Source organism: Budorcas taxicolor, chromosome 10 (assembly GCF_023091745.1).
Source record: "Budorcas taxicolor isolate Tak-1 chromosome 10, Takin1.1, whole genome shotgun sequence".
Taxonomy (NCBI): domain Eukaryota; kingdom Metazoa; phylum Chordata; class Mammalia; order Artiodactyla; family Bovidae; genus Budorcas; species Budorcas taxicolor.
In genome coordinates this window covers 34,278,993-34,298,628 of record NC_068919.1, presented here as the reverse complement: position 1 = coordinate 34,298,628, position 19,636 = coordinate 34,278,993, and the positions used below count along the sequence as shown (strand labels likewise).

The following is a 19,636-nucleotide window of genomic DNA, read 5'->3' as shown; positions in this document are numbered from 1 at the left end:
TATACCCTAGAGGAACCACTAAAAAATAACAAACAAAAAGTCAATAAAATAAATTAAAGTGAAATACTAAAAAAAAAAAAAAAAAAAAAAATCAAACAATCCAAAAGAAGACAGGAAAGGGGCAACAAAGGAACAAAAGATAGAGAAACTGAAAACAAATACTAAAATAACATATCTGAATCCCACAAAGTTGGTAATTCCATCAAAATGTTCTAAATAAACCACACAAAAAATATTGTGACAGTTGAGAAAAACACAACATCCAACTCTTTGCTGTGTATAAGAACCACTTTTAATAAAAAGACACTGTCAGGTTAAAAGGGAAAAGAGAAACCTGATTTAAAAATGGAGAGAAGACCTTAACAGACTTTTTCCAAAGAGGAAAGGCAGAGAGCTAAAAGGCACACGAAAAGATGTTTGACATCAATAATCTTCAGGGAAATGCAAGTCAAAACCACTATGAGGTATCGCCTCACACCTGTCAGAATGACGATTATCAGAAAGAACACATCACAAATCACAAATCACAAATGTTATCAAGGATGTGGAGAAAAGAGAATCCTTGTACTGTGTTAGTGGGAATGTAAATTGCTGCAGCCAGTGTGGAAAAGATCATAGAGGTTTCTCAAAAAACTAAAAACAGAACTATCATATGACCCAGCAATTCCATTCCTGGGTATATATCTGAAAAAAACAAAAACACTAATATGAAAAGATACATGCACCCCAGTGTTCAGAGCAGCATTATTTACAACTGCCAAGATATGGAAGCAACCTAAGTGTCACCAACAAATGAATGGAAAAACAAGATGTGGTATAAATATATAGTAGAATAATATTCAGTCATAAAAAAGAATGAAATTTTGCCATTTGGAACAACATGGATGGACTTGGAGGGGATTATGTTAAGTGAAATAAGTCAGACAAAGAGACAAATACTGCATAATATTACTTAAACGTGGAATCTAAGAAATATAACAAACTAGTGAATAAACAAAAAAGAAACTTATAGATATAGAGAACAAACTAGTGGTTACTAGTGGGGAGAGGCAAAATAGGGGTAGGGGATAGGAAGGTACAAACTATTAGGTATAAACTAAGCTACGAGGACATATTGTACAACACAGGGAATATAGTTGATATTCTATAATAACTATAGATGGAGTGTGTACGCACAGTAAGTCACTTACTAAGTAAGTCACTTCAGTCGTGCCCAACTCTGTGACCCTATGGACTGTGGCCAGCCAGGCTCCTCTGCCAATTGGATTTTCCAGGCAAGAATACTTTGGTGGTTGCCATGCAGGATCTTCCTGATCTAGGGATCAAATCCACATTTCTTATGCCTACTGCAATGGCAGGTGGGTTCTTTACCACTAGCACCACCCGGAGTATAACCTTTTAACATTGCAGATTACTACATTGTGTACCTTTAACTTCTACAGCACTGTACATCAACTACCCTTCAATAAAAAGAAACCCCTTTGTTAATAAAAGGAAATCCACACAAAATCCTGTAATATGAATGTTTGTAGCAGCATTATTTCATAATTGCCAAAAATTGAAAACAACCTAATGCCCAATAACTGATGAATGGATAAATCATGCACTATATCTATAGAATGACATATTACTCGGCAATAAAAATGAAATACTGATATATGCCACAACTACGTTCATCTATAACGAACCTTGAAAACATGCTAAGTGAAAGAAGCCAGTCACAAAAGACCACATAATGTAGGATTCCATTTATGTGCAATGTCCAGAATAGGGAAATCCAGAGAGAGAAGGAGATTAATGGTTGCCTGGAACTGGATTGAGAGGGAATGGAGAGTCACTGCTAATCAGTTCAGTTCAGTTGCTCAGTTGTATCTGACTCTTTGGAACCCCATGGACTGTACCAGGCCAGGCTTCCCTGTCCATCACCAACTCTGGAAGCATGCTCAAACTCATGTCCATCGAGTCGGTGATGCCATCCAACCATTTCATCTGCTGTCATCCCCTTCACCTGCCTTCAATCTTTCCCAGCATCAGGTCTTTTCCAACGAGTCATTTCTTTGTATCAGGTGGCCCCAGTACTGGAACTTCAGTATCAGTTTTTCCAATTAATATTCAGGACTGGTCTCCTTTAGGATTGACTGGTTTGATCTCTTTGCAGTCCAAGGGACCCTCAAGAGTCTTCTCCAACACCACAGTTCAAGAGCATCAGTTCTTCAGTCCTCAGCTTTCTTTATAGTCCAACTCTCACATCCACACATGACTACTGGCAAAACCATAGCTTTGACTATATGGATCTTTGTTGGCAAAGTAATGTCTCTGCTTTTTAATATACTGTCTACGTTGGTCATAGCTTTTCTCTGGAGCAAGTGTCTTTTAATTGCACGGCTGCAGTCACCATCTGCAGTGATTCTGGAGCCCAAGAAAATAAAGTCTGTCACTGTTTCCATGGTTTCCTCATCTATTTGCCATGAAGTGATGGGACTGGGTGCCACGATCTTAGTTTTCTGAATGTTGAGTTTTAAGCCAGCTTTTTCACTCTCCTCTTTCACTTTCATCAAGAGCCTCTTTAGTTCTTCTTCACTTTCTGCCATGAGGGTGGTGTCATCTGTATATTTGAGGTTATTGCTATTTCTCCTGGCAATCTTGATTCCAGCCTGTGCTTCATCCAGCCTGATGTACTCTGCATATAAGTTAAATAAGCAGGGTGACAATATACAGCCTTGACATACTCCTTTCCCAATTTGGAACCAGTCTGTTGTTCCATGTCTGGTTCTAACTGTTGCTTTTTGACCTGCATTCAGATTTCTCAGGAGGCAGGTAAGGTGATCTGGTATTCCCATCTCTTTCAGAATTTTCCAGTTTGTTGTGATCCAGAGTCAAAAGGCTTTAGCACAATGAAGCATAAGTAGATGTTTTTCTGGAATTCTCTTGCTTTTTCTATGATCCAACAGATGTTGGCAATTTGATCTCTGGTTCCTCTGCCTTTTCTAAATCCAGCTAGAACAACTGGAAGTTCTCAGTTCACATACTGTTGAAGCCTAGCTTGGAGAAATTTGAGTATTACTTTGTTAGCATGTGAGATGAGTGCAATTGTGTGATAGTTTGAACATTCTTTGGCATTGCCTTTCTTTGGGATTGGAATGAAAACTGACCTTTTCCAGTTCTGTGGAATAATAATAAGTATGGAATTCACTTTGCGGTGTTAAAAATGTTTAAAATTAGATTGTGGATATGGTTGCATACCTTTAAAACTGTTGGGAAAAAAAGTAAAGAAAGGAAAAGATGTATCATGAAAACTAAAGAAAGCTGGACTGGCTATATTAATATCAGATCAAGCTGACGTCAGAAAAAGTATGATCAGGGATAAAGATGAACATTATATAATGATAAAGGGATCAATTCTAAATGTGTATATACTTAATAGAACTTCAAAATATGTGTAGCAAGGCTGATAGGAGCTCAAAGAAGGAAGAGATAAATTCACAATAAAAGAGGGAATACCCTGGTGGTCCAGTGGTTAGGACTCTGAACTCTCATTTCCGAAGACCCAGGTTCAGTTCTTGGAAGGGGAACAAAGATCCCACAAGCTGTGTGGCAAAAAAATGAAAAAGAAAATCCCACAAAAAAAAACACAATAAAAGAGACTTCAAGATTCCTCTCTCAGTAACTGACAGAATAAGTAAACAGAAAGTCAGCAAGGATACAGAAGACCAGAACTGACTACCAATCTACTTGACCTAAAAGTGACATTTATAAAATATTTTATTCCAAAACAGCAGAAAACACATTTTTCAGGTGTACACAAAACATTCACATATTCTGGGCCATAAAATGAACTTTAATAAATTAGAAAGACTTGAAACCATACAAATTATGTTCTCTAACCATAATGGAATTAAACTAGAAATCAGTAGCAGGGAGATACCTGAAAAATCTGCAAACACTTCCTAATAATACACTTCTATATATCCCACGGATCAAAAGGAAGACATAAGGAAAATTAGAAGATATTTTGAACTGAATGAAAATGAAAATATAGTATTATTATCAAAATCTGTGGGATACAGCTAAAGCAGTGCTTGGACAGAAATCTTTTATATTAGAAAAAAAAGCTCTGGAAAACAGTGCTCTAAGTGTCACCTTAAATTAGAAAAGGGGCAAGTTAAACCCAAAGTAAGCACAAAGAAGGAAATAATAAAGAGCAGAAATTAATAAAATTAGGAGCAGAGTATCAATTAAGATTTAAAAATCAATGGAAGCAAAAGCTGATTTCCTAAAAAGATCAATAGAATTTGATAAACTAGAGGACCAAATATCAGGATTATCAATATGAAAAAACAAAGAAGGAAGGTTACTACCTAACCTATAGACATTAAAAAGATAATAAAGGAATACTATGAACAACTCTATGCCTATTAACTCATCACTTCGATGAAGTGGACCAAGTCCTTGAAAGATAAAAACTACCACAGCCTATTCAAAGAAATAAAAGATCTAAATAAATGGAGAAATACATCTTGTTCATGCATAATACTAACCAAAATCCTAGAAAGCTAATTCTAGAATTTATACAGAACGTCAAATGAACTAGAAGAGTTAAAAAGAACAATTAACTGATTTCCAGACTTACTATAACTCTTCAGCAATCTAGATACGGGTAATATATACCAGTGATAGACATTAAGATCAAAAGAGAAAACAGAGTAACAGAAATAAACCTACACAAATATGATCACCTGATTTTTGACAAAAATGCAAAGGTACTTCAATGGAGAAAACCTTTTCAACAAAAGGCACATGAATAAATAAGGCTCATAGGCAAAAAAAAAAAGAACCTTAATACCTTCTACAAAAATTAACTCAAAATGGATCACAAATTTAAAAACAAAAACTATAACACTTCAGGATAAAAACACAGGAGAAAAATCTCTGTGACCTTCAGCTAGATGGAATTCTTAGATATACCAAAAGCACAACCCATTTAAGAAATAATTGATAAATTAAACTTCTTCAAAATTAAAAACTTCTGTACTGTAAAAGTCACTTCTAGAATTAAGCTGGGAGAAAAGGTTTACAAATCACTCATCTGACAAAAGATTTGTATTCAGAATAAAGAACTCTTACAACTCAAATGCATTATGCTAAATGAAAGCAGCCCAAATTAAAAGACTATATACTATATGATTCCACTAACATGACATTATGGAAAAGTCTAAACTATAGGGCTGGAGAATAGATCAGTGGTTGCTAGAGGTTGGGACTGTGAATAGGTGTTGACCACAAAGGGATAGAATGTGGGAATTCTATGGAGTGATGAAATAATTCAAATATATCTTAATGATGATAATGGTTACATGTTTCTGTACATCAAAGACTAGATTTTACTGTATGTTAAATAGAAAATACTTAAAGTATGTCTTTTAAAAAACTGAATAGTAATGAAATTAACTTGCCAATCCACAGAGAGCACTTTATTCAGATGCAAAACAACTTTCTGTACCTATTAAAGAGTTAAGAAAAGCTCCAGAGAGGAAGTTTACCTGTGCTGGGACTGCAGTCTTTCCAGTGGTTCAGCCTTCTGTTCAATACCTTCCTGAAATATCAGATCTGCTTTCTTAAAGTTTTCTCTAGCTTCATATTCTTCAGCCCATGAGATATAAAACTGAGCAAGTGAAATGCCAATTCCTTGGTTATGTAAATAACTGTACATATCCAAAGGTTCATTGCATAAATGCCCCTGTAACAAATTAAAAACATTAGCAGTTAACCAATTTTTCTTCACATATTGTCTGTTATGTGCTGGTCACTGGAGATACAATATGTAGTTTCTGCACTGAAAAAAATATTATCTATTATAACACAGGATTATAAGGAATATATTGGGAGGACCTAAAACACATTTACACTAATCCCTTACCTGACAAAAGTAAGGAATTAATTTGTAAGAAAAAAAAATGGGGAAGAAAGCTTTCAAGAATACATGACATTTGAGTGTGGCCCTTAAGGAAAAATAAACTTATATAAGGTAAAGAGTGGGAAATGAAGTGCACTCTAGGCAGAGAAAAAAGCATAAGCAAAGACACTGAAGACTAAGATTGTGGAAGTGTAGGCTAGATAGAAGTTTGGGGAAAAAAGGTGTGACCGGACTTGAAAGTCAAGCTCATCAATTGTAAATATACCTGATAGTCAATGTTATATGTGTTGGGGTAGGAGAGCTATAAGCAAAGAAATGACATGGTCAAATCTGTATTTTAAAAGAGACTTTATTAAGACCAGCCACAATACAGATAATTCTAGCAGCAAAAAGGGAAAGGGAAGGGATTGGTAAAAATCCCACACCACTAACAAGTTTGATATATTTTTTCAGTCTTTATTTTTCTCTTGAGGAAAAAAAAGGAACATGTATCATTTTTCAATGGGATAAAAAGATTTTTGTCATTTCATAGTTTTAATCATAATTAAATATTTTTATTCCATTTAACTGTGCATCATTCATTTTTCCATGCTGCTACTTAATTAATATGTTTGAATGGGTGAACAATGTTCCATCTAGTAGATCTTTCATCGTTGAACTGTTCCCTTATTTTTTGGACAAACCACTTCTACTTTTTCCCAATTGTAAATAATTGTGTAATGAATACCTTTAAGCATATTGCCTTTCACATTTTACATTATTCCCTTAAGATAAATTCCTATAAGTGGAACTATGTTAAAAAGTAAATTGCTTTCTAAGATGGTTATACAAATTTAAAATGTTAGTAGTTATTTCCAAATATAATTTCATAGCTAATATTTTATTTTTAAGTTTCTACTTTCATATAAAAATAGCATTTCAGTGTTCTCATTAAGAGTTCTTTTACTACTGCAGAGGATAACATGTTCTCCTGTTCATTTACTACATGTATTTTCATTCATATCTTTCTGTTCCTGATTGTTTAGCCTTGGTTTAGTCCACCTTGTATGTTTTACCATACATCTCAACACTTTCCCTCTTTCTCTTCTATTACACTTACAATTAATTGCTTACCATCTGTCTTCCTCAATAAAGTAAGTTCCACAAAGGCAGAAAACACTGCTCTCTACTACATTCTAGTCCCTACCCATGGTCTAGTAGAAAAAAATGAAATGTTCCATTTATATCTTTAACAAAATCCATTAGTATCTTATAGTTTAATTTCATAGTAATTCAGTAATGGAGTTTTTCTGCTTATTCAAATTAGAGATGTTTTCCCACATGTGATGATATTTCAAGCAAAGTAATAATTCTCAATGTTTATCACTGTAAGAGCAAGTCCTTGATATCTATTACTACATAAATAAAGTTTAAAATTGACTGCACTTCAATAATGGTTTTCTGAACAGCTGTGGTGCAGCATGGGGCAGTGAATACAGTTTGGGTTATTCCAGAGTGCTGAATAAGATCACTTAAGAACTATATAAAAGGATAAGATGGTTAGATTAATCAATTCAGAAGTTAAATATATCTTTCTGGTAACTCTTAAAAAGCCAAATTAAAACCATTTTAAACTTTTAACTAAAAATACTGGATATTTTCTAAGAACAAATTTTTCCTTAGCTAGACTTTAGTTATCCTTTATAAAACGGACTGGAGAAAACTTTCTGCAAAGCAAAAGAGTAGTGTGAGGAGCCCATCTTTACTCCTTTTGACTAAGAAAGAAAGCAAAATAATTTAATATGCACCTTGTTTCCCAGGTACAAAGTTTAGATTACTGCTGATCACTCTAGGGCTAATAATTTGAATTTGAGGCGTTTTTTTTTTTTTAATGTTGGATTTGAGGGTTACCTAGACCAGTGCCTCTCCAATTACCTGTAGTGAAGGGACAATTTTAGGCATGTGTGTTTAAAAGTTTCCATTGCATTGTTGACTGATATTTTTAAAACAGACAATAAAAATAGAAGTCATAAGAAAAATGATGCACATAGATGCACAACATCAAATTGTCAATAAAATTTCTAAACGCTTACTCTCAATTTTTGTATTTACCTTGAACAGTCTACAGATCATTCTTTCAGGAGCACTGGCTTAGATTATGCTTTTCACTCTATGATAATCATTACTCTTCACTACAAACATTGGGTTAACACAAGTGAACAGAGAAACTATTCCAATTACTACTTTTACTAGCTTCAACTAACTATAATCATAGAAACCTGGGATTAAATGTCACTTTAGAGGTTTATTTAGTTCAATCTTCTAGTAAGTCACATATAAGAATATTATATAAAATACAATGAACAACAAAATCTATTAGTTCACCATTAGGAACCACAGTCTCACTAACAAATCTGGTTAGCATTCTTTGTGTGCCATCCTTTCTTATAAATTCCCATAACTACTATCCCTAAGGTAATGTCACCAGCGTACATAAGGATGCCAAGATATGTCAAATGGCCTGCAGAAATCAAGATAATTATGTCTTCAAGAGTCATTTAATGATATTAATAATTATTTTATTATATTTTAGCCATAAATATAGAGGTATATTTTAGCCAGAAAGCTTATTAATTTCCAGTGTTGGTATTTTATCATATTACAATGATTGTTGAAAACAGTCTATTATTTAGAATTACTTGACTACTTATTTTTAATTTTTTATATATTTTATTTAAAGTTTTTATCCAATATCTAATTCTATCACCTAAAATTCTATTCTAAATATTTACCACTTGCCTTTTTTCTTAAAAAAAAAAAAAAATTACTTATTTATTTAGTTTTGGCTGCATCAGGTGATCTTTTTTTGAGATGTGTCGGCTTCTCTCTAGTTGTGGTGTGCAGGCTCAGTAGTTGTCGTTTGTGGGGTTTGTTGCCCCATGGCATGTGGGATCTTAGTTCTCCAACCAGGGACTGAAACTGTGTCCCCTGCATTGGAGGATAGATTCTTAACCACTGGACCACCACCAAGTCCCCAGTTGCTTTTCTCTAATCTCTTTTAGGATAAAAGAGAAGAGTTAATGTCTAAGAAACTCTGGTCATCATTTTTATAAAGAAGATGTTTTCATAAAAAATCCTCAAAAGTGTCCTTAAAAGAACTACATGTCAAGTAAGACAGTACAAAGTGGTCAGGTCAATAGTTTTAATTATAGCAACATACTAAATGAAAAAAAATTAAAGAGATAAAATATAAACAACACTGTTTTTTATGGTGATGATTCACAAAATGGAAGAAAGGAACAGCAGAATCACCTACAAAAGATTTTCCCAAACAATTGTACTACCACCACGTGCTGGTTCCTATATGTCCTCCCCGAGTACAGCTGCACAGCCTAATGATGATTAAAACCTATAAATAACCCATTCCTACAGAGAGATATACAGGCCTTATGGTCACTTTTAATGGGTTAAAAAAAATTCTGGTAAAATGCATCTCTAGATGCAAACAATTTTGAGTATTTATGGAATGTTTAGTATCTACTGAACAGCTCAGTTTTTGAATGTATAAGATACCTATTGAGAAAAATCTCTTAATTTAATAAACTCAGATGGCACTTCAGAGAGACTTACCAGCTTAAGCCAGAGACTAAGAAATCGGGGATCATTATAATATCGTTTTTCTCCTTGTAGCGCTTCTACAGCTCTTTCTAATAACGTTGACATATTGCTTTCCTTCCCGCCCTGAGGATAGTTTTGCTCTGTCCAGTTAATATATCTGAATAGGAAGAGAGGAAATGAATTATTTTTCAAGTTTAACATGTCTTGTTCCAAGATCCATTCTGGACTTTTCAAAGCAGAAATATCTAATATGTTGACAATGTTTATTTAGAGGTTTTCAGTGACATGTCCTAAACCTGTATCTCTCAGACTTTTCTAAATATTGCTAACATGTACCTGTGGGAAAAAATGAGGATGGTGGCAGATGGGTATAGCTCACAGTCACACCTTAGGAAGATACGCTATAATTATTCTGCTTCTTTGTGTCTCAAAAACACTACTCTCTACTCTAACACACTGCTTCACACAACTCAGTTTGAGAGGCATAGCTATAAGAACTCCATCTATTAAGTTTCTATTGCCCTGTTAAATAAAAAAGACTCACCTATCCCAAACATCCAGAGGGTCATTTCCAGCATAAAATCGAATTTCAGATTCAAATGCCCTGAAATTTAAACAGAAAATGTTAGCATAGGCAATAGTGATAACAACCAAATGAACGAGTGTCACCTTTATTTTTATTCATTATTAAGTATTTAATATCAATCTAGATAACTGTACTGGAGTTTGAGAGCTTGTTAAACAGAAAGAAAAAGAATAGAAATAATGAGGATTCTGTTTGATAACATAACTGGAGAGACAAAATATGAAGAAATTAAGAGAAATTTCAAGACAACTTATAGAAAAGTACTATTACACAGCATTTAAAGCTCTGGAACAAGACTCCCAAGGTTCCAGTGCAGCTCCACTAATCACTAACTGAGTGACATTAGAAAAGCTATTTAAACTCTGCTTTCAGTTACCTCATCTGTAAAATGGGAATAATAATATGATCTATCTTATTAGGTTGATTAGTCTTAAGTGTAAAGTATTTAGACAAAGTAAGTAGTTAAGTACTCAATAAATGACACCCATTACCTTTATATGCATATGATAGTACTGAAGAAGCTAAATATACACACACACACATAAATATATATCCAGAAATAAGACTCTTAAAGAAGAATTCCATGGATAACATTAGTCAAAGAAGAATTAGACCATATAAAAATTGGAGGAATGTTTCAGAGAAAGTGTGAAATATGACTTTATAAAGTGCTTACAAAGGCAGAGGGCTAAGATGAAGTTAAAGATTGACCAGTCAGAATAGAGGGGAAGTATTATGTAATAAACCACAATTTAAATAAACAATGTATCAATAATAACTGTATAAGGGGTTATGTTTAACATAAAGAATAAGAATAGTCCCTGACACAAAAGACCCTTAAACTCTAATAAGAAAGACAGTACATAAGTGAAAAATTAACTAACAATACAGAGCAGTATATTACAACTGTCAAGAATTGATAGTAAAGGCTTTATAATGTCAAAAGGAGGTGTTATAGAAGCAGTCGTAGAAGGTGGGACTTTGAAGGAAACATAAGATTTCAAAGAAAAAAAGAGTTTTACAAGAGAGAGGGAAATCAGTATTGAATAAAGTTGTCAAAGTCGGAGAGCTTATCCAGCTATAACATAAAGTCAGTATTGGGAATAAATGGAGATATCTGAAGAGGTAAGAGAATGCTTTAAATGCAAATTTTAAGAGCTTGGATTCTGGCTGTTCAGCCAGTAGTGGTTCTTCAGTTGGAGAGTATCTTGAATATGCTAAGTAAAGATTTCAAAAAGATTAATCAGGTAACACTGAAAAAGGCTGAGACCTGGGACCCTTGGCGACAGTGCTTGCACCTGGACAAATGTTTTCTGGAGCAACAGAATATAAAGAAACTATAAGGGAGTAAAAAATAACTGTGTACATGAGCAGTTGGAACAAATTTTGAACAAGATATAAAAAGACCAAAAACCCAACTGCTACTTCTAAGGTGTCCAGAGCAAAAGCAGGGTACTGCAGTATGATCCCTGCATACAGCAAAAGCAAGGGGGTGGGCAGATCACCCAAGCCACCCCTCCAGCCCAAACCTTGGACCTGCCCCTACCCTCACTCCCTTTAGGGAACAAGCTGGCCCCACGTTCAGGAAGCAAACAAGGGAACCTGTTACTTGTTTTTGATCCCTGCAGCTCTAGTCCCAGTAAAGCCTTGCTTGAATGTCTTGTCTGGACTCTTATCAATTTCTACTGATTAAAGAATCCAAGAACCCTGTTTGATAACAACAGTATAATAACAGGAGAAATTAGAAAAGGGGCCACAATTGTGTGACTAAAATGGTGATTTAAGTATGAGATAATGAAACAAATGAAAAATAAAATTCAAGACAATACTGATAAAAATCAGCAAACCTCCAAATTGATCTATGGATTCAATGCAATCCAATTCAAATCCTAGCAGTCTCTTTTCTAGAAACTGACACAATGATTTTAAAATTTGGAAAAGCAAAGGACTAATAATAGCTAAAAGAATTTTGAATTCTACCTGACTTCAAGTCTTATTATATAAAGCTAATCAAGACAACATACAAGTTGTCATACAAGTTGTCTTTCATACAACCTGATGAAAAGGTAAACAGTTAGATCAATGGAACAGCATAGAGTCCAGAAATGATCCACACATACACAACCAAATGATTTTTGACAAAAGCCCCAAAGCAATTTCATGGGGAAAGACAAAAAACTCTCTTCAACAAATGAAGGCAGAACAACTAGATAGGCATACGAGGGTAGGGACGGAGGCATAAGACCTTTTATTCTAACCTCACACCACGCACAAGGATAAATTTAAGATGAATCACAGACTTAAACATAAAAGCTAAAACATAGCTACTAGGAAAAAAAAAAAAAAGAACTACAGGATTGTTTCCTTTTTTCAAAAAAAAGGACCTTTTAGGCAGGCAAAGATTTCCTAGAGGAGACACAAAAGGTATTAAAAGAAAAACACTAGTTAATCAGATACCAAAATTAAACACTTCGGCTTGTCAAAAAGTACCACCAAGAAAATAGATAGCCATGAACTGGGAGAACATATTTTAACACATATATTTGATAAGGGACTTGTATACAGACTACATAAAGAACACTTGCAGTCCTATGCTTAGCTGCTCAGTCATGTCCAACTCTTTGCGACCCCATGAACTGTAGCCCACCAGGCTCCTCTGTCCATGGGGATTCTTCAGGCAAGAATACTGGAGTGGGTCACCATGCCCTCTTCCAGGGGATCTTCCAATTGTAAAATAAGGCAAAATATCTGAACAAACGCATCACAAAAGAAGATATATAAATGGCCAATAAACAAGTAAATAAGTGCTCACTTCAGTAGTCACTTGGGAGATGGGAAGTATAACCATCATGAGATACTATTATACATCCACCAGAATGGCTAAAATGAAACAACAACAACAACAACAACATCATCACACTAAATATGGGAATGGATCTGGAGCAAACTGATTCTAATATGTTTCTGATGGGAGTGTAACATGTTACAACCTTTTTGGAAAACAAACACTTATTCTCTGACCTAGCAATGTTATTCCAAGAGAAATGACAATCTATGTCCACAAAAAGTCTTATTCAGAATGTAAATAGCAGCTTTACCCACAAAACACATAACTGGAAAGAATCCATTTGTCCATAATTGATAAAGGGATAAACAAATGGAATACTACTCAGTTAAAATAAAAAAAGGAACAATCTACTAATACATGCAACGTGAAAATGCCTAAAAAACATATTGAAAGTACTATATGATTCCATTTATATAAAATAGTAAAATAAACAAAACTAACCTATGGTGATAAAAATGTGATCACTGGTTTCTTCATGGAGGAGGGGAAGATTGATTGGGAAGGTGCAGGAGAGAACCTTCGGAGGAAATAAAAATGTTCTGTCTTGAAATGTGTATCAAAATAACCTAAGCATACTTAAAAATCTGAGCCTTTCACTGCATGCAAATTATACTTTAAAAAATTAGGGGCTTTCCTAGTAAGAATCTGCTTGCCAACGCAGGGGACACAAGTTCGATCCCTGCTCTGGGAAGATCCTACATGCCTTGCAGCAACTACGCCCGTGTGCCACAACTACTGAGACCGAGAGTCACAATTATTAAAGCCCATGGCCTAGAGCTTATGCTCAACAAGAGAAGCCACCTTAGTGAGAAGCCTGCGCACTGCAACAAAAAGTACTCCCTGCTCACCACAACTACAGAAAGCCTACACACAGCCACGAAGACCCAGCACAGTCAAAAGTTTAAAATAATAAAAAATAGATCTTTAAAAAAAAAAATCACCAATCCCTAGCAATCGACTAAATCAATGAGTATGAGAGAGCAGTGAGGTAAGATCATTCAGATTAATTCATACCATTAATCAAAATGGAGTAGAAAAAGGAAGGTCCTACATGAGAAAAGATTCAGTATTTAATACACTAGTGAAATATTTATCTCATCATATGTTACAGGTAGATAAAAAGACATTTAGAAAGCAAGTAAGAGATGTAGACAGTAGTTAAATAATGCTGGAAAATCTGAATATGGAATGAGAACAGAGGGCAAAGAACAGAAACTTAGGTAAAATCAAGTAGGAAGCCAACAAGCAAAAAGGAAGAATAGTTAGTGAAGTGGAAAAACTAGTACAATGTCACAGAATGTCATCAAAAAGATTTAATAATAGAACACCATCTGTGAAACAAAACCATAAAATCCAGTGCTTTTAAAGATTCAAAGAGATGATCAAGGGTATTCATTACATTAGAGCAAAGTTATGATAATTTTCTGATAATACAAGAATTTTTTGGTCACGAAACTGCAGGTAGAAACCAATACTTTAGTTTACCTTTTTGAAAAGAAGTGTATTTATCAAAACATTTGTCAAAGGAGAGCAAGTTTTACTGTTCACTATATTGAACAATAGAGTGGTATTTTTCAGCTTTTCATCACCCTGAGTTCCTTAAATTCAGTTTCTCCAAGGCTTACATTTTCTTTGGAGACCACTATTTCTTTTGCATACATTCTCAAAAATATGTTCCTAGAACATTAATAATTGAGTACAGACAAAGGATAAACAGATGCACTCTCCCTCAGTATTCAGAACACAAAGAAGCAATTTCATTAATTGATTAGTCTCAAAGAGTTAATTTTGTTTCAGGATTCAGAATGACATAATTCTTTTGGTAAATACTATAATATGATACTTGCTTTACTTATCAGTTCCCCCTGTATAAGAAATATTTCTGTTGATACAAGAGTTTGGCTGCTCCACAGTGAAATGAAATCCTATAGCTCTTGTTCTTAAGTGCACTCAAGGGGATCTTTAGATAGCTGTTGTGTGATAAGAATGCAGGAGAGGAACAGATTCTCAGACTACCAATTTTACCAATTTTTGAAGAGTAGTTTAGTACTCCTTATGCCATCCTGCATGGGTCCACGCCCACATTAACTACCACAGCTGGGGATGACTGGTGGAGCCCCAGCCATTCTACACACCGTTTTTGTTGCTGAAGAGTAGTGTTACAGGCAGATTCTTGCTGCGCCAGTGCTCCCTGAAGTGTGGACATGATCCGCCCCTGCCTTAAAGGTTGGACATTTTCTTTACTCAGCTCCCATTCATCTCCCTCCAAGGACATGACTTCACTGTGGAGAGAGAAACAAAAGTAAATCTCATACTAACACTGAATTGTTACAACATTGGATTATTGTAAATGTTTTCAGAAAAGTGATAATTCATGATCTCTGGGTTAAATACAGTGGGCTGGCATATTAGTAGTGTTATTAATGTTATACTCCTAACCTTCTATCTGTTTCCAAGTTCAAGGCTGCAGTATTACCTAATGGGAGAGAGAACATGGCTACAGTATTGTGAGCAATATCCTAAGAAGAAAGTTTATGACAGGAAGAAAGAAGGGAAAAAAATATTGTAAATTTGGCAAAGTAGACAAAAGTCAGATTGATACCTATCACTGAATGCATCACCTTGTTTAACTTAAAATTAGCAAAGTGTTTACCATACTAACCCCATGTTTCAACTGATTACTTAAAACTGAAGTTTATATATATAGGTAGCCCAGAGTAGAAGCAGACAAAAATACAGTTTACTGGTCATAAGTGCCTCCTCCAATTATGTCAATTCTATGGGGGGAATCCGCAAAAGCTTTTTGGAGGTAATCACCACAAAGGGTATATACTCTGAACTTCAGAGCTCTACAATCCTCGAAGAGAAGCTTACTTCTGGCTAAGAGATGCTATTTCTGTGTTTAAAAGAGACAGACAGGCACTATTCTTCAAAAATAAAGTGAAAGTTTTGTGTGACCTCAGTCTAGACGAGAGCTAAAAACTCCCTTCAGGAAAACAAACTGTAAGTGATTAATAATGTAAGTTGTAACTACTCTTATCTTTTTAACTATTTTGTGTAAATGTAAGGGCCATGTCATTTATTTTTCTATTCTCATAATCTAACACAGGATCTAACAGTAGTAAGCAGTGAATAAATATTTATTGAGGTTTCTAGATTTCTTCTCTTAAAATAGCAATTAAAATATCTGTTAAATGTCCAAAATTGAGCTGGGATTGCTTCCTCCCTCCCTTCTCCTCCTCTTGCCTCCTCAAAGACCTGCTTCTTCCCTCATCTCAAATAAACGGCAATTTCATTTATCCAGCTCTCAAGTAAAAAATCTTAATGCCAACCTAGACACCCCTCTCACATCCCCCAGTCATCCAGCAAGTCCTGTTGGTTCCACCTCTAGAACGTATCCAGAAATGAACCTTCTCAGCATCTCCACTGTTTTCAGCCTGGCTCAAGCCACCATCTTCTCCTGCCAGGACTATTTCAATAACGTCTAAACTGGTCTCTCTGCTTCCATCCTTTTCTACCTTTAGTCTTTTCGATACTGCAGCCAAAGTGATCCTGTTTAAATCCATGTCAGATCATGTCTTTCTTTTGCTCAAAACCCTCCAATAACTTTCAACTACAGAGTAAAAGCCAAGTCCTTACAATGCCTGCATCTTCACCTTTTTTACTTCACTTCCTTTTATTCTCTGGTTCATTCTGCTCCAATTACTCAGCCAGTGCCCCTGCCTCCCCCAACTCTCACCCTCCAGCCTTTGTACTTCCCCCCAGATCAATGCATGACTAACTCTTGAGTTTCCTTCCAGTCTTGACCTAAATGACACCTTTTCGGTGAGGCCCTCTGTTCAAAACTATCAAAAATTGCACCAACCGTCCTCCTCCCCAGTTTTGTTTGTTTTGTACCAACCACTGTCTACCTTTTGGATTATTTATCGTGTTTTCCCTACCCTCACTCCACCCAGAACTTAAGCTTCATAAGGATAGGGATTTTTGTGTTTTTGTTACACCTAGTACTTTGTAGGTGGTTAATAAATATATCTCGCATGACATCACTATATTTAAAATGGATAACCAATAAGGTCCTATCCTACTGCACAGGGAACTCTGCTTTATGTTAGGTGGCACTCTGGATAGGAGGGGAGTTTAGGGGAGAATGGATACATGTATGGCTGAGTCCTTTTGCTGTTCACCTGAAACTATTACAACAGTGTTAATTGGCTATACTCCAATATAAAATAAAGAAAGTATATCTATCTTTTGCATGAATTAAAGAGCTCGTAAAATGACATTTATCTAAGTACTGTGTGGTTGTGGTAGTGCTCAGTGGTGTCTGATTCTCTGTGACCCTATGGTGTGTAGCCTACCAGGCTCCTCGTCCATGGAATTTTCCAGGCAAGAATACTGGAGCTGCCATTTATTGCTTCAGGGGATCTTCCCAACCCAGGAATCGAACCCGAGTCTCTCTTGTGTCTCTTGTACTGGCAGGCAGATTCTTTACCACTGCGACACCTAGGAAGCCCATAAATACCGTGTACCCCCTAATGAAAACGCACAAAGAATTTCAATCCAGAAGAGCTTGCTGCTGCTGCTAAGTCGCTTCAGTCGTGTCCGACTCTGTGCGACCCCACAGACGGCAGCCCACCAGGCTCCTCCGTCCCTGGGATTCTCCAGGCAAGAACATTGGAGTGGGTTGCCATTTCCTTCTCCATGAAAGTGAAACGTGAAAGTGAAGCAGTCGTGTCCGACTCTTAGCGACCCCACGGACGGCAGCCCACCAGGCTCCTCCATCCATGGGATTTTCCAGGCAAGAATACTGGAGTGGGGTGCCATTGCCTTCTCCACAGAAGAGCTTATATATGGATAAATAAGGAAGAGCAGCAAGCATGCAGAAAAGGGCTTTTTAGATTTCTAACTATGCTACTAACTTAAAGACAGCACCTACCATGTGCTAAGCACTTATTTGGAGGCAGTTACTTTACAAATACCCTGAATTCTCCCAGAACTCGGAATGGTAGGTAGCGTTAACAGCAGCATCTTCCATTTAAAGACGTATCCAAAGTCACAGAGTTAGCGAATGGCTGGGCTGAGACACAAACACAGACCACAAATTCCAAGCCCTTTGGACCCCCGGGGTCCCACAGCCTCCTTGGCTTTGCAGCTGGATGCAGCATGATTCTCACGCGCCCTCAGCGCACTGAGGTCAGTGCTAACCCTGTGCCTTCACCTCCACTCCTCACGTCCAATTCCAGCAGGGAGGACGATTCGGTCGGGCCTGCTCTTCTCCTGGACTGCTCTCAGCGGAGCCTCTGTCACTGCCAGGCACCCTAGGAGCTCGCAGGCCCAGCTCCCGGCCGCCCTTCTCCGGTACCTACCTCGGAGCACCCCTTTGCTTCTGCATCGCCGCCATCCTGCATTCCCGGCTTAGGGCTTCGTCCTCCCGCGGGCCTTTCTTCAGAGCCTCAGACCGCCTGGGCCTCCTTCTGCAACCTGCCCTTCGAGGCACTGAAGCGACCGGAGGGTGATCCCCGAAAAAGCACGCACCTAATTCCCTCACGAACCAGCCACCCCAAGCTCTCACGCCCAGCCGCCAAGTTTCAAATTTAACGGTCCCGCGCGGACAACGTGTCACGCCCCTCCGCTCCTCCCCGCTCGTTCCCAAGGAATCCTGGGACTTGTAGTTTATCCCGGGTTTAGTCAACGCTGTCGCGGTGCATAGTGGGAGTGGTAGTTTCCGGGGACTGTGGCTGTCCAGGTGCCGCAGGCTTAGCGGGTGTAAATTCAGGAGGTGTAAATTCTCAACAGGTGCTTTCTGCGTCCAGGCTCTAGAGCTAATCTTTGAGCCAAGCGAGGAACATTTTAAGCATCAGAATTCTCTGATATAATGAGCATAGTGAGATATCTCTGAGTGCTTGCGCTTGACCTGATTTCTGGACTGGCTGGCCAGGTTATGACCACCTCCTGCTGTCTGCCCCAAGTGTCACAAGTGTCCAGAGTTCTTAGGCAGCTCCGACCCAGCTGTTTCCTGCCCCGCACTTGAATTGAAGAAAACTAGATTCTAATTCTGTAGAAATCGTACCAAATGTGCAACCTTAGGCAAGCGACATATTCTCTCTGACCTTAAGTTTTAACTCATCTGTAATGTGGTAATGACACCGCCTTGCTTCTCTGCTGTAGTCCCAGGCAGAAAATGCAGCTATGCTACAGCTCCGGAGGTTTTGCCTCTTTTCCCCTTCAGCAGACCAGCCTTTACTGACATTCTTTAGTCCCAGTTCTGATTTCTTGAGGAAGAAACCATGGTAAGTTTAGATGTGGCTGGGGAGCAGCGTTTTTGAACAAGCCTAGCTGAAGAGTCGGAGACGACTGAGCATCCTCACTTTCACTTCTCACTTTCACGCACTGGAGAAGGAAATGGCAACCCACTCCAGTGTTCTTGCTTGGAGAATCCCAGGGACAGGGGAGCCTGGTGCCGTCTATGGGGTTGCACGGAGTCGGACACGACTGAAGCAACTTAGCAGCAGCAGCAGCTGCACAGCCGTCTGAAAGATTCACTAGAGCCCTTAATAGCTAATGCACACTCATGAATCTCTGAGGGAGGGAGTATATTCTGTCTTCTAATGCTCTCTAACAAGCTTCCATAAACTTAGCAGCTTAAAACATCACAAATTTATTACCTTACAATTTGGTAAGTCAGAAATTT

At 37.1% G+C, this 19,636-nt stretch overlaps 1 protein-coding gene across 1 annotated transcript in view; it reads right to left on the bottom strand.

Annotated features, from left to right (window-relative positions):
• Positions 1-18,346, bottom strand: part of BUB1B (BUB1 mitotic checkpoint serine/threonine kinase B) — a 50,092-nt gene extending 31,746 nt beyond the window's left edge. The window contains exons 1-5 of the mRNA XM_052647116.1: positions 18,312-18,346; positions 15,081-15,227; positions 10,056-10,115; positions 9,524-9,668; positions 5,541-5,737 (exon numbers count right to left, since the gene is read on the bottom strand). Of these exons, the coding sequence (XP_052503076.1) occupies positions 5,541-5,737; positions 9,524-9,668; positions 10,056-10,115; positions 15,081-15,227; positions 18,312-18,346 (584 nt within the window). The remainder of the gene's footprint in view (positions 1-5,540; positions 5,738-9,523; positions 9,669-10,055; positions 10,116-15,080; positions 15,228-18,311) is intronic.
• Between the last annotated feature and the right edge of the window lie 1,290 nt (positions 18,347-19,636).